The 14,612-nt window shown below is 30.1% G+C and overlaps 2 protein-coding genes and 1 pseudogene across 2 annotated transcripts; all 3 read right to left on the bottom strand.

Moving 5' to 3' along the window:
• Positions 1 to 558: 558 nt before the first annotated feature.
• Positions 559 to 2,406, bottom strand: LOC131619821 (uncharacterized; annotated as a pseudogene).
• Positions 2,407 to 8,181: 5,775 nt separating this feature from the next.
• Positions 8,182 to 10,629, bottom strand: LOC131619820 (uncharacterized). Its single transcript, XM_058890873.1, has 3 exons — positions 10,467 to 10,629; positions 9,354 to 9,443; positions 8,182 to 8,339 (listed from the first exon to the last, which is right to left on the bottom strand). The coding sequence occupies exons 1-3, from the start codon at positions 10,627 to 10,629 to the stop codon at positions 8,182 to 8,184; spliced, it is 411 nt and encodes a 136-aa protein (XP_058746856.1).
• A 939-nt stretch (positions 10,630 to 11,568) lies between these two features.
• On the bottom strand, positions 11,569 to 13,962 carry LOC131619819 (uncharacterized). Its single transcript, XM_058890872.1, has 3 exons — positions 13,800 to 13,962; positions 12,687 to 12,776; positions 11,569 to 11,672 (listed from the first exon to the last, which is right to left on the bottom strand). The coding sequence occupies exons 1-3, from the start codon at positions 13,960 to 13,962 to the stop codon at positions 11,569 to 11,571; spliced, it is 357 nt and encodes a 118-aa protein (XP_058746855.1).
• Positions 13,963 to 14,612: the final 650 nt, after the last annotated feature.

The following is a 14,612-nucleotide window of genomic DNA, read 5'->3' as shown; positions in this document are numbered from 1 at the left end:
GTTTTTCTTGCTTTGTCATTTCATGATTTGCAAAAAAAGTTGAAAAGATCAAACCTGGAGCTGACGGGGCAACGGAACCATGATAATGAGACAATAAAAACTAAGGGTGCTTTGTTTCAAAGTTATAAAAAGTATTTTTGGAAATATGATTTATAGGAATGTAATATTTCCATGTTTAATTTAAATTATTAAAAAAAATTATGATTTTTTTTATTTTAAAGAATATTTTCGAGCTTATAGCTTATGTCTTCTATCTTATAAGCTCATATGATAATTTAGACCCGTTTAATAACGGTCTTTTCATCACGAGCTTATAGCTTATTTTACTAGCTTATAGCTTATTTTTCAGACGCTATTTTAAATAGCGTTTTAGCTTATGTCTTATAACTTATTACTTTTTCTTCTTTTTTTATCCTTATTATTTCAATTAAAATTCATTTTTAACCCCTATAATTTATTTTAATTTAAAATAAAATAATTATATATTAAATATCTTTTACGTCATTTTACATTTATAAGTTAATTGAACCGCTAATTTTACCAAACACTTCAATGACCTTATAAGCTAGCAGTCTCAACCATCCGCTATAAGTTATAAGTCATCAGTCATCAGCCATCAGTCATAAGCTATAAGTTATCAGCTAGCTTATCAATCAACCGCTATTTTTACCAAACAGACCCATAGTTTTTATATTTTTATTTCAAGGAGTGAGAATTTAACATTTCTATGAGAATAAGTTGAATCAACTATAACTTTTTACTATTATTCATAATAATAATAATTTTTTATTTTTTTACAATTTAAAATTAAATTAACTTTATAAAATTCAAACTGGCAGGAAGTACCTGCACCCAAACTTGAACCAATGGATGAAAACTCAAATTGATTGAATTTGAGTTTGAATTTAGGTGCATGTTTGAGTAATTTGAAATTCGCATCCGACCCAATTCGTTGTCATCCTTAGAGCATCTCCAACCTGTCATCCATAGAGCATCTCCAACCGTGAACCCATTTTTGGGTTCCTTGCGGGACCTATTAAGCCACGTCAACTTGAAGTAACTCAACTAATTTTTCGCTCCAATGGTGCAACTCTGAAGAACCCATATTGGATCCCACAACTTTACTTTATTTATTAATATTTTATTCATATTAAATTTTATAGTAATTAAAATAATAATTTTAATTATTTAAATTAAAATTGATATAAAATAAATAAAATTCAAATTAAACTTATAATTTAAAATGATAATTAATATTAATCTCAAATACATGACATATAATTACAAACAATAAAAATTACCTCCATATGTATGTCGTTTGTCTTCCACAATCATGTTGTGCAATATGATGCATGCATATATGGTATGCTTGAGGGTGTCCATGTGCCAGGCACGTGCTGGGCTACGTATAATTGCAAATCGAGATTGAAGCACTTCAAATGCCCGCTCCACATCTTTTCTAGTTGATTCTTGATGTTGAGTAAATAACTTTTTCTTTTCTCCCTGTGGCATTGAAATGGTCTCGACAAATGTAGCCCACTCAGGATATATACCATCTGCTAAATAATACTCCATATTATATGGTGTCTCATTGATTGTATATTGCACATTGGGAGCATGTCCTTCCAAAATAACGTTAAACACGTTGGATTGGTTTAGCACATTAATGTCATTGTTTGAACCTGCAATACCAAAAAAAGCATGCCAAATCCATAAGTCTTGTGATGCCACTGCTTCAAGCGTGATTGTGGGCTTACCATGATCACCTCGACAAAACTGTTCTTTCCATGCAACAGGACAATTTTTCCATTCCCAATGCATACAATCAATGGAACCCAACATACCTGGAAAGCCACATGACTCTCCCATTTGTAAAAGATGTTCAACATCAGTGTTGTTAGGCTTTCTCAAATACTCAGCCCCAAATACAACATTCACGCCCTAAACAAATCTTTGTAAGCACTCAATTGAAGTGCTTTTACCGATTCGAACATATTCGTCTACAATGTCAACAGTAGACCCATACGCCAACATACGAATAGCAGATGTACATTTCTGCAATGGTGAAAGACCCAATTTACCAGTTGCATCGACCCTTATTTGGAAATATTCATCATGATTTCCAAGGGTATCTACAATTCGAAGAAGTACATGCCTATGCATTCTGAACCTTCTTCGGAATTGAACATATGTGTATACTGGATTTTCCGAGAAGTAGTCATTGAACAACCGATTATGCCCTTCTTCACGACCTCGATCTATCGTTGTTCTTCTCTTTGGCCTAGAGGAACTTCCAGATTGAAGTTCATTCTGAAGCTCTTGTTCTTCATCACCGTCGTCCATAAATTCTTCTTCAACCAACTCCCAAAATTCTTGATCGTAATTATCTGAATTGTCTGAATCCATTTTAGTAAATAATGAGAGAAGAATAAGATGAGAATGAGAAAACAATGACATAAGTGGTAGTGTGTATATATATATATATATATATATATATATATATATATATATATATATATAATGGTTTGAATAACGGCTAGTTTGAATGACATAATATTTATTATAATTTAAAGTGGTACTAATGAACATGTTACATAGGTGTTGATAAATTAAAGTGGTACTAATGACCATGTTACATAGGTGTTGATAAATTAAAGTGGTACTAATGACCATGTTACATAGGTGTTGATAAATTAAAGTGGTATTAATGATCATTTTACATAAGTGATACTAACTACATTCCATTTTTTTCATCTTATTACAATATTTTTCATGAATATCTCATTGACTATCGCTCATAGTATAAGTGTCTTTCATCATTAGTTGCACTACCTTTAATTCTAGCTCTTGTTCCATTTACACTGCTCTTTTATTCCTTGCATCTTGCGTTGCATTTAGAATTTCCTTTGCCTTACCCTTCCTTTTTGCTGATTTTTGTCCCATTGGACGCTCCATTGGTGATGATGAGTTAAACACATAACTTGTAGGTGTATCTGGATTCTCCGATGATGCCTCACTAGCATAAGTCTTTGTTATTTTTGAAGAACTTCCAATTGATTCTCCCATCCATTTAGGTTCATCTTTTAACAATCGCCATGCGTACTCAAGATTGAATGTTGTACCTTGATCCTGAGCAAAAAATGCATTTGCAGCGGCCATGATATTATTCTCTGATGTCCCACTTTTCTTTCCATTAACAGCTTGTTTGTAACACCCAACAAATTTTTGAACCAAGTCATTTACTCGATGCCATCGACATTTTAATTGTCCCTTTTCCCGCAATTGCCCACGATACTGGTTATAATTGGCAGCGACTCTTACCCAAAAACTCTCAGCCTTTTGATCAACTCCCACAATTGGATCCTTTGAAACATTGAGCCATGATTGGATAAGTAGTATATCCTCATCCCTTGTAAATTTCTCTCGAGATTTTTTTTAATAACAACCCTTTCTTCTTTTTCAGTACCAATTTGAGTAGAAAATGGTGGCATCGGTGGAATTTGAGAATTTTGAGGATTAGGATTTTGATAATTTTGCATGAAGTTGAACATAGCTTGTTGATAATGAAAATGATTAGGATCCATTTGACCTAAAAAAATGTAATTTGAAGTAAAAAAAAAAAAAGAAAATTTGAGTTAAAATGATAAAATTGTGAGAGAGAAATTTGAAATTGAAGAGAAAATAAAAGTGTTGGTAAAATTTGTGTTGGTAAATTTTTTTCAAAAAACTATATTTATAACAAAATATATGTAACTTATTCTCATTTATTAAATCAATTGTACCAAAATTATTATGTGATGTATGCCCCGTGAACTTCATGATCAGTATTGTCTTCTTGATGATCTTCAAAAAAGACCATCATCATCGCAATGCTGGTCACCATCACCGTCTTCACTGTCGTTTTCTTCCTTGTTAAAATCATCATCTTCACCATCATCAACTTCTTCATCTAAAAAAATACAATTGTTCACACCACCATTACCATTATCAACGACAAGTTCTATGCCGCTCGCATTCATTACAACCTCAATTTCCGTTTCATTAAAGTTCAGAAAAAAAGTTCAATTGTTGAGGAACATTCAGTGAACCTGACACTTCACTATAGAAGCTTAACTCCAATTCACGGCAATCGATACAACTGCTAAAAAACCGACTCATGTGCGGTATGTCGCAGTCAAATATATGAATGGTGAAAGATCGCACGTAAGGCAGCAGAATTTGTCCAAGTTGTTCCAAGTCTATTTCTCCAACCAAGCTAAAAATATTCCAATTTTATATATAACTAGTAAGATAGCACGGGTTCCGTCTGGATTCATATTAAACATCGCAATATCTCATTTGTCAGTTTTAAAATTTGTTTTACAGATCATAAACATTCACATAATCACAAATTTAAACTAATAGTATGTAGCAATCTTAATGCATTGATCCAAATAGTATTTTTAAACATTTGTAACAAAAATATACTTATTTGATCCAACATAAACACTTAGAACCCGTTTGTGATTAGACTTTTCCATTTATAAAAATACTTTTTTAATTTATTCCCGTTTATAAAAATAATTAGTAGATTATTTTGTTTATAAAAATATTTGTAACTTGTTCCCGTTTATAAAAGTAATTGTATGACCAATATACTTTTTTGCGTTCATAAAAACATTTGCAACTTATTCCAGTTTATAAATATAATTGTATTAATATTAGACTTTCCCCGTTTATAAAATTACTTGTAGTATATTCTCATTTGAAAAACTATCGTATCAACAGTAGAATTTTTTCGTTTATAAAAATACGTCTAACTTATTCCCGTTTATAAAAGTACTTGTATCAACAATAGACTTTTTCCGTTAATAAAAATATATGTAACTTATTCTTATTTATTAAATCAACTGTACCAAAATTATTATGTGATGTGTGTCCCGTGAACTTCATGATCAGTATTGTCTTCTTGGTTATCTTCAAAAAAGACCATCATCATCGCAATGTTGGTCACCATCACCGTCTTCACCATCGTTTTCATCCTCGTTAAAATCACCATCCTCACCATCATCAAATTCTTCATCTTAAAAAATACAATTGTTCACACCACCGTTATCATTATCAACGACAAGTTCTATTCCGCCCGCATTCATTACAACCTCAATTTCCGTTTCATTAAAGTTCAGAAAAAAATGTTCAATTGTTGAGGAACATTCAGAGAACCTGACACTTCACTATAAAAGTTTAAATCCAATTCACGACAATTGATACAACTGCTAAAAAACCGACTCATGTACGGTATGTCGCAGTCAAATATATGAATGGTGGAAGATCGCACGAAAGACAGCAGAATTTGTCGAAGTTGTCAAAGTCTATTTCACCAACCAAGCTAAAAAATATTCCAATTTTATATAGAACTAGTAAGATAGCACGGGTTCCAGATCATAGACATTCACATAATCACAAATTTAAACTAATAGTATGTAGCAACCTTAATGCATTGATCCAAGTAGTATTTTTAAACATTTATAACAAAAATATACTTATTTGATCCAACATAAACACTTAGAACGCGTTTGTGATTAGACTTTTCCATTTATAAAAAAACTTTTAAACTTATTCTCGTTTCTAAAAATAATTAGTAGATTTTTTTGTTTATAAAAATATTTATAACTTGTTCCTGTTTATAAAAGTAATTGTAGTACCAATATACTTTTTTGTGTTCATAAAAACATTTGTAACTTATTCCTGTTTATAAATATAATTATATTAATATTAGACTTTCCCCGTTTATAAAATTACTTGTAGTATATTCTCATTTAAAAAACTATTGTATCAACAATAGAATTTTTTCATTAAAAATACTTCTAACTTATTCCCGTTTATAAAAGTACTTGTATCAACAATGGACTTTTTTCCGTTTATAAAAATATATGTAACTTATTCTCATTTATTAAATTAATTGTACCAAAATTATTGTGATGTGTGCCCCGTGAACTTCATGATCAGTATTGTCTTCTTGATGATCTTCAAAAAAGACCATCATCATAGCAATGTTGGTCACCATCAGCGTTTTCACTGTCGTTTTCATCCTCGTTAAAATCATCATCCTCACCATCATCAAATTCTTCATCTTAAAAAATACAATTCTTCACACCACCGTTACCATTATCAACGACAAGTTCTACGTCGCCCGCATTCATTACAACCTCCATATCCGTTTTATTAAAGTTCAGAAAAAATGTTCAATCGTTGAGTAACATTCAGTGTACCTGACACTTCACTATAGAAGCTTAAATCCAATTCACGGCAATCGATACAACTGCTCAAAAACCGACCCATGTGAGGTATGTCGCAGTCAAATATATGAATGGTTAGAGATCGCACGGAAGCCCGCAGAATTTGTCCAAGTTGTTCCAAGTCTATTTCACCAACTAAGCTAAAAAAATATTCTAATTATATATAGAACTAGTAAGATTGCACGAGTTCCGTCTGGATTTATATTACACGTCGCGATATCTCATTTGTCAGTTTTGAAATTTGTTTTACAGATCATAGACATTCACATAATCACAAATTTAAATTAATAGTATGTAGCAACCTTAATGCATTGATCCAAATAGTATTTTAAAACATTTGTAACAAAAATGTAGTTATTTGATCTAATATAAACACTTAGAAACTGTTTGTGATTAGACTTTTCCATTTATAAAAATACTTTTTAACTTATTCCCGTTTCCAAAAATAATTAATATATTTTTTTGTTTATAAAAATATCTGTAACTTGTTCTCGTTTATAAAAGTAATTGTATTACCAATATATTTTTTTGCGTTCATAAAAACTTTTGTAACTTATTCTGTTTATAAATATAATTTTATTAATATTAGAGTTTCCCCGTTTATAAAATTACTTGTAGTATATTCTCATTTAAAAAAATAATTGTATCAACAGTAGACTTTTTTAGTTTCTAGAAATACTTTTAACTTATTCCCGTTTATAAAAGTATTTGTATCAACAATAGAATTTTTTCCGTTTATAAAAATATATATAACTTATTCTCATTTATTAAATCAATTGTACCAAAATTAGTATGTGATGTGTGCCTCGTGAACTTCATGATCAATTTTGTCTTCTTGATGATCTTCAAAAAAGACCATCATCATCGCAATGCTGGTCACCATCACCGTCTTCACCGTCATTTTCTCCCTCGTTAAAATCATCATCTTCACCATCATCAACTTCTTCATCTTCAAAAATACAATTCTTCACACCACCGTTACAATTATCAACGACAAGTTCTATATCGCTCGCATTCATAACAACCTCAATATCCCTTTCATTAAAGTTCAGAAAAAATGTTCAATTGTTGAGGAACATTCAGTGAACCTGACACTTCACTATAGAAGCTTAAACCCAATTCACAGCAATCGTTACAACTGCTAAAAAACCGACTCATGTGCGGTATGTCGCAGTCAAATATATGAATGGTGAAAGATCGCACGAAAGGCAGCAGAATTTGTCCAAGTTGTTCCAAGTCTATTTCACCAACCAAGCTAAAAATATTCCAATTTTATATAGAACTAGTAAGATAGCACGGGTTCCGTTTGGATTCATAATAAACATCGCGATATCTCATTTGTCAGTTTTAAAATTTGTTTTACAGATCATAAACATTCACATAATCACAAATTTAAACTAATAGTATGTAGCAACCTTAATGCATTGATCCAAATAGTATTTTTAAACATTTGTAACAAAAATATACTTATTTGATCCAACATAAACACTTAGAACCCGTTTGTGATTAGACTTTTCCATTTATAAAAATACTTTTTAACTTATTCCCGTTTCTAAAAATAAGTAGTAGATTATTTTGTTTATAAAAATATTTGTAACTTGTTCCCGTTTATAAAAGTAATTGTATGACCAATATACTTTTTTGCGTTCATAAAAACATTTGCAACTTATTCTAGTTTATAAATATAATTGTATTAATATTAGACTTTCCCCGTTTATAAAATTACTTGTAGTATATTCTCATTTAAAAAACTATCGTATCTACAATAGAATTTTTTTGTTTATAAAAATACTTCTAACTTATTCCCGTTTATAAGAGTACTTGTATCAACAAGAGACTTTTTTCCGTTTATAAAAATATATGTAACTTATTCTCATTTATTAAATCAACTGTACCAAAATTATTATGTGATGTGTGCCCCGTGAACTTCATGATCAGTATTGTCTTCTTGGTTATCTTCAAAAAAACCATCATCATCGCAATGTTGGTCACCATCACCGTCTTCACCATCGTTTTCATCCTCGTTAAAATCATCATCCTCACCATCATCAAATTCTTCATCTTAAAAAATACAATATTTCACACCACCGTTACCATTATCAACGACAAGTTCTATGCCGCCCGCATTCATTACAACCTCAATTTCCGTTTCATTAAAGTTCAGAAAAAAATGTTCAATTGTTGAGGAACATTCAGAGAACCTGACACTTCACTATAGAAGCTTAAATCCATTTCACTGCAATTGATATAACTGCTAAAAAACCGACTCATGTACGGTATGTCGCAGTCAAATATATGAATGGTGAAAGATCGCACGAAAGACAGCAGAATTTGTCGAACTTGTCAAAGTCTATTTCACCAACCAAGCTAAAAAATATTCCAATTTTATATAGAACTAGTAAGATAGCACGGGTTCCATCTCGATTCATATTAAACATAGCGATATCTCATTTTTCAGTTTTGAAATTTGTTCTACAAATCATAAACCTTCACATAATCACAAATTTAAACTAATAGTATGTAGCAACCTTAATGCATTGATCCAAGTAGTATTTTTAAACATTTATAACAAAAATATACTTATTTGATCCAACATAAACACTTAGAACCCATTTGTGATTAGACTTTTCCATTTATAATAATACTTTTTAACTTATTCCTGTTTCTAAAAATAATTAGTAGATTTTTTTGTTTATAAAAATATTTATAACTTGTTCCCGTTTATAAAAGTAATTGTAGTACCAATATACTTTTTGCGTTCATAAAAACATTTGTAACTTATTCCAGTTTATAAATATAATTATATTAATATTAGACTTTCCCCGTTTATAAAATTACTTGTAGTATATTCTCATTTAAAAAACTATTGTATCAACAATAGAATTTTTTCGTTAAAAATACTTCTAACTTATTCCCGTTTATAAAAGTACTTGTATCAACAATAAACTTTTTCCGTTTATAAAAATATATGAAACTTATTCTCATTTATTAAATCAATTGTACCAAAATTATTGTGATGTGTGCCCCATGAACTTCATGATCAGTATTGTCTTCTTGATGATCTTCAAAAAAGACCATCATCGCAATGTTGGTCATCATCACCGTCTTCACTGTCGTTTTCATCCTCGTTAAAATCATCATCCTCACCATCATCAAATTCTTCATCTTAAAAATACAATTGTTCACACCACCGTTACCATTATCAACGACAAGTTCTACGTCGCCCGCATTCATTACAACCTCCATATGCGTTTTATTAATGTTCAGAAAAAAATGTTCCATCGTTGAGGAACATTCAGTGTACCTGACACTTCACTATAGAAGCTTAAATCCAGTTCACGGCAATCGATACAACTGCTCAAAAACCGACCCATGTGAGGTATGTCGCAGTCAAATATATGAATGGTTAGAGATCGCAATGAAGCCAGCAGAATTTGTCCAAGTTGTTCCAAGTCTATTTCACCAACTAAGCTAAAAAAATATTCTAATTATATATAGAACTAGTAAGATTGCACGAGTTCCGTCTGGATTTATATTACACGTCACGATATCTCATTTGTCAGTTTTGAAATTTGTTTTACAGATCATAGACATTCACATAATCACAAATTTAAATTAATAGTATGTAGCAACCTTAATGCATTGATCCAAATAGTATTTTAAAACATTTGTAACAAAAATGTAGTTATTTGATCTAATATAAACACTTAGAAACTGTTTGTGATTAGACTTTTCCATTTATAAAAATACTTTTTAACTTATTCCCGTTTCCAAAAATAATTAATATATTTTTTTGTTTATAAAAATATCTGTAACTTGTTCTCGTTTATAAAAGTAATTGTATTACCAATATATTTTTTTGCGTTCATAAAAACTTTTGTAACTTATTCCTGTTTTTAAATATAATTTTATTAATATTAGAGTTTCCCCGTTTATAAAATTACTTGTAGTATATTCTCATTTAAAAAAATAATTGTATCAACAGTAGACTTTTTTCGTTTCTAGAAATACTTTTAACTTATTCCCGTTTATAAAAGTACTTGTATCAACAATAGAATTTTTCCCGTTTATAAAAATATATGTAACTTATTCTCATTTATTAAATCAATTGTACCAAAATTAGTATGTGATGTGTGCCTCGTGAACTTCATGATCAATTTTGTCTTCTTGATGATCTTCAAAAAAGACCATCATCATCGCAATGCTGGTCACCATCACCGTCTTCACCGTCATTTTCTCCCTCGTTAAAATCATCATCTTCACCATCATCAACTTCTTCATCTTCAAAAATACAATTCTTCACACCACCGTTACAATTATCAACGACAAGTTCTATATCGCTCGCATTCATAACAACCTCAATATTCCTTTCATTAAAGTTCAGAAAAAATGTTCAATTGTTGAGGAACATTCAGTGAACCTGACAATTCACTATAGAAGCTTAAACCCAATTCACAGCAATCGTTACAACTGCTAAAAATCCGACTCATGTGCGGTATGTCGCAGTCAAATATATGAATGGTGAAAGATCGCACGAAAGGCAGCAGAATTTGTCCAAGTTGTTCCAAGTCTATTTCACCAACCAAGCTAAAAATATTCCAATTTTATATAGAACTAGTAAGATAGCACGGGTTCCGTTTGGATTCATAATAAACATCGCGATATCTCATTTGTCAGTTTTAAAATTTGTTTTACAGATCATAAACATTCACATAATCACAAATTTAAAATAATAGTATGTAGCAACCTTAATGCATTGATCCAAATAGTATTTTTAAACATTTGTAACAAAAATATACTTATTTGATCCAACATAAACACTTAGAACCCGTTTGTGATTAGACTTTTCCATTTATAAAAATACTTTTTAACTTATTCCCGTTTCTAAAAATAATTAGTAGATTATTTTGTTTATAAAAATATTTGTAACTTGTTCCCGTTTATAAAAGTAATTGTATGACCAATATACTTTTTTGCGTTCATAAAAACATTTGCAACTTATTCTAGTTTATAAATATAATTGTATTAATATTAGACTTTCCCCGTTTATAAAATTACTTGTAGTATATTCTCATTTAAAAAACTATCGTATCTACATAAGAATTTTTTTGTTTATAAAAATACTTCTAACTTATTCCCGTTTATAAGAGTACTTGTATCAACAATAGACTTTTTTCCGTTTATAAAAATATATGTAACTTATTCTCATTTATTAAATCAACTGTACCAAAATTATTATGTGATGTGTGCCCCGTGAACTTCATGATCAGTATTGTCTTCTTGGTTATCTTCAAAAAAGACCATCATCATCGCAATGTTGGTCACCATCACCGTCTTCACCATCGTTTTCATCCTCGTTAAAATCATCATCCTCACCATCATCAAATTCTTCATCTTAAAAAATACAATTGTTCACACCACCGTTACCATTATCAACGACAAGTTCTATGCCGCCCGCATTCATTACAACCTCAATTTCCGTTTCATTAAAGTTCAGAAAAAAATGTTCAATTGTTGAGGAACATTCAGAGAACCTGACACTTCACTACAGAAGCTTAAATCCATTTCACTGCAATTGATACAACTGCTAAAAAACCGACTCATGTACGGTATGTCGCAGTCAAATATATGAATGGTGAAAGATCGCACGAAAGACAGCAGAATTTGTCGAACTTGTCAAAGTCTATTTCACCAACCAAGCTAAAAAATATTCCAATTTTATATAGAACTAGTAAGATAGCACGGGTTCCATCTCGATTCATATTAAACATAGCGATATCTCATTTTTCAGTTTTGAAATTTGTTCTACAAATCATAAACATTCACATAATCACAAATTTAAACTAATAGTATGTAGCAACCTTAATGCATTGATCCAAGTAGTATTTTTAAACATTTATAACAAAAATATACTTATTTGATCCAACATAAACACTTAGAACCCATTTGTGATTAGACTTTTCCATTTATAATAATACTTTTTAACTTATTCCTGTTTCTAAAAATAATTAGTAGATTTTTTTGTTTATAAAAATATTTATAACTTGTTCCCGTTTATAAAAGTAATTGTAGTACCAATATACTTTTTGCGTTCATAAAAACATTTGTAACTTATTCCAGTTTATAAATATAATTATATTAATATTAGACTTTCCCCGTTTATAAAATTACTTGTAGTATATTCTCATTTAAAAAACTATTGTATCAACAATAGAATTTTTTCGTTAAAAATACTTCTAACTTATTCCCGTTTATAAAAGTACTTGTATCAACAATAAACTTTTTCCGTTTATAAAAATATATGAAACTTATTCTCATTTATTAAATCAATTGTACCAAAATTATTGTGATGTGTGCCCCATGAACTTCATGATCAGTATTGTCTTCTTGATGATCTTCAAAAAAGACCATCATCGCAATGTTGGTCATCATCACCGTCTTCACTGTCGTTTTCATCCTCGTTAAAATCATCATCCTCACCATCATCAAATTCTTCATCTTAAAAATACAATTGTTCACACCACCGTTACCATTATCAACGACAAGTTCTACGTCGCCCGCATTCATTACAACCTCCATATGCGTTTTATTAATGTTCAGAAAAAAATGTTCCATCGTTGAGGAACATTCAGTGTACCTGACACTTCACTATAGAAGCTTAAATCCAGTTCACGGCAATCGATACAACTGCTCAAAAACCGACCCATGTGAGGTATGTCGCAGTCAAATATATGAATGGTTAGAGATCGCAATGAAGCCAGCAGAATTTGTCCAAGTTGTTCCAAGTCTATTTCACCAACTAAGCTAAAAAAATATTCTAATTATATATAGAACTAGTAAGATTGCACGAGTTCCGTCTGGATTTATATTACACGTCACGATATCTCATTTGTCAGTTTTGAAATTTGTTTTACAGATCATAGACATTCACATAATCACAAATTTAAATTAATAGTATGTAGCAACCTTAATGCATTGATCCAAATAGTATTTTAAAACATTTGTAACAAAAATGTAGTTATTTGATCTAATATAAACACTTAGAAACTGTTTGTGATTAGACTTTTCCATTTATAAAAATACTTTTTAACTTATTCCCGTTTCCAAAAATAATTAATATATTTTTTTGTTTATAAAAATATCTGTAACTTGTTCTCGTTTATAAAAGTAATTGTATTACCAATATATTTTTTTGCGTTCATAAAAACTTTTGTAACTTATTCCTGTTTATAAATATAATTTTATTAATATTAGAGTTTCCCCGTTTATAAAATTACTTGTAGTATATTCTCATTTAAAAAAATAATTGTATCAACAGTAGACTTTTTTCGTTTCTAGAAATACTTTTAACTTATTCCCGTTTATAAAAGTACTTGTATCAACAATAGAATTTTTTCCGTTTATAAAAATATATGTAACTTATTCTCATTTATTAAATCAATTGTACCAAAATTAGTATGTGATGTGTGCCTCGTGAACTTCATGATCAATTTTGTCTTCTTGATGATCTTCAAAAAAGACCATCATCATCGCAATGCTGGTCACCATCACCGTCTTCACCGTCATTTTCTCCCTCGTTAAAATCATCATCTTCACCATCATCAACTTCTTCATCTTCAAAAATACAATTCTTCACACCACCGTTACAATTATCAACGACAAGTTCTATATCGCTCGCATTCATAACAACCTCAATATCCCTTTCATTAAAGTTCAGAAAAAATGTTCAATTGTTGAGGAACATTCAGTGAACCTGACACTTCACTATAGAAGCTTAAACCCAATTCACAGCAATCGTTACAACTGCTAAAAAACCGACTCATGTGCGGTATGTCGCAGTCAAATATATGAATGGTGAAAGATCGCACGAAAGGCAGCAGAATTTGTCCAAGTTGTTCCAAGTCTATTTCACCAACCAAGCTAAAAATATTCCAATTTTATATAGAACTAGTAAGATAGCACGGGTTCCGTTTGGATTCATAATAAACATCGCGATATCTCATTTGTCAGTTTTAAAATTTGTTTTACAGATCATAAACATTCACATAATCACAAATTTAAACTAATAGTATGTAGCAACCTTAATGCATTGATCCAAATAGTATTTTTAAACATTTGTAACAAAAATATACTTATTTGATCCAACATAAACACTTAGAACCCGTTTGTGATTAGACTTTTCCATTTATAAAAATACTTTTTAACTTATTCCCGTTTCTAAAAATAATTAGTAGATTATTTTGTTTATAAAAATATTTGTAACTTGTTCCCGTTTATAAAAGTAATTGTATGACCAATATACTTTTTTGCGTTCATAAAAACATTTGCAACTTA

This window comes from Vicia villosa, linkage group LG7 (assembly GCF_029867415.1).
Source record: "Vicia villosa cultivar HV-30 ecotype Madison, WI linkage group LG7, Vvil1.0, whole genome shotgun sequence".
Classification (NCBI taxonomy): domain Eukaryota; kingdom Viridiplantae; phylum Streptophyta; class Magnoliopsida; order Fabales; family Fabaceae; genus Vicia; species Vicia villosa.
This window is presented reverse-complemented; position numbering and strand designations above follow the sequence as displayed.

Coding starts and splice junctions, on each gene's coding strand:
- LOC131619820 (XM_058890873.1), bottom strand. CDS start 10,629: ATGAATGCGAGCGATATAGAACTTGTCGTTGATAATTGTAACGGTGGT. Junction 9,444..10,466: donor CCAGCATTGCGATGATGATG/GTCTTTTTTGAA, acceptor TGTATTTTTAAG/ATGAAGAATTTGATGATGGT. Junction 8,340..9,353: donor TGACCAACATTGCGATGATG/GTCTTTTTTGAA, acceptor GTATTTTTTAAG/ATGAAGAATTTGATGATGGT.
- LOC131619819 (XM_058890872.1), bottom strand. CDS start 13,962: ATGAATGCGAGCGATATAGAACTTGTCGTTGATAATTGTAACGGTGGT. Junction 12,777..13,799: donor CCAGCATTGCGATGATGATG/GTCTTTTTTGAA, acceptor TGTATTTTTAAG/ATGAAGAATTTGATGATGGT. Junction 11,673..12,686: donor TGACCAACATTGCGATGATG/GTCTTTTTTGAA, acceptor GTATTTTTTAAG/ATGAAGAATTTGATGATGGT.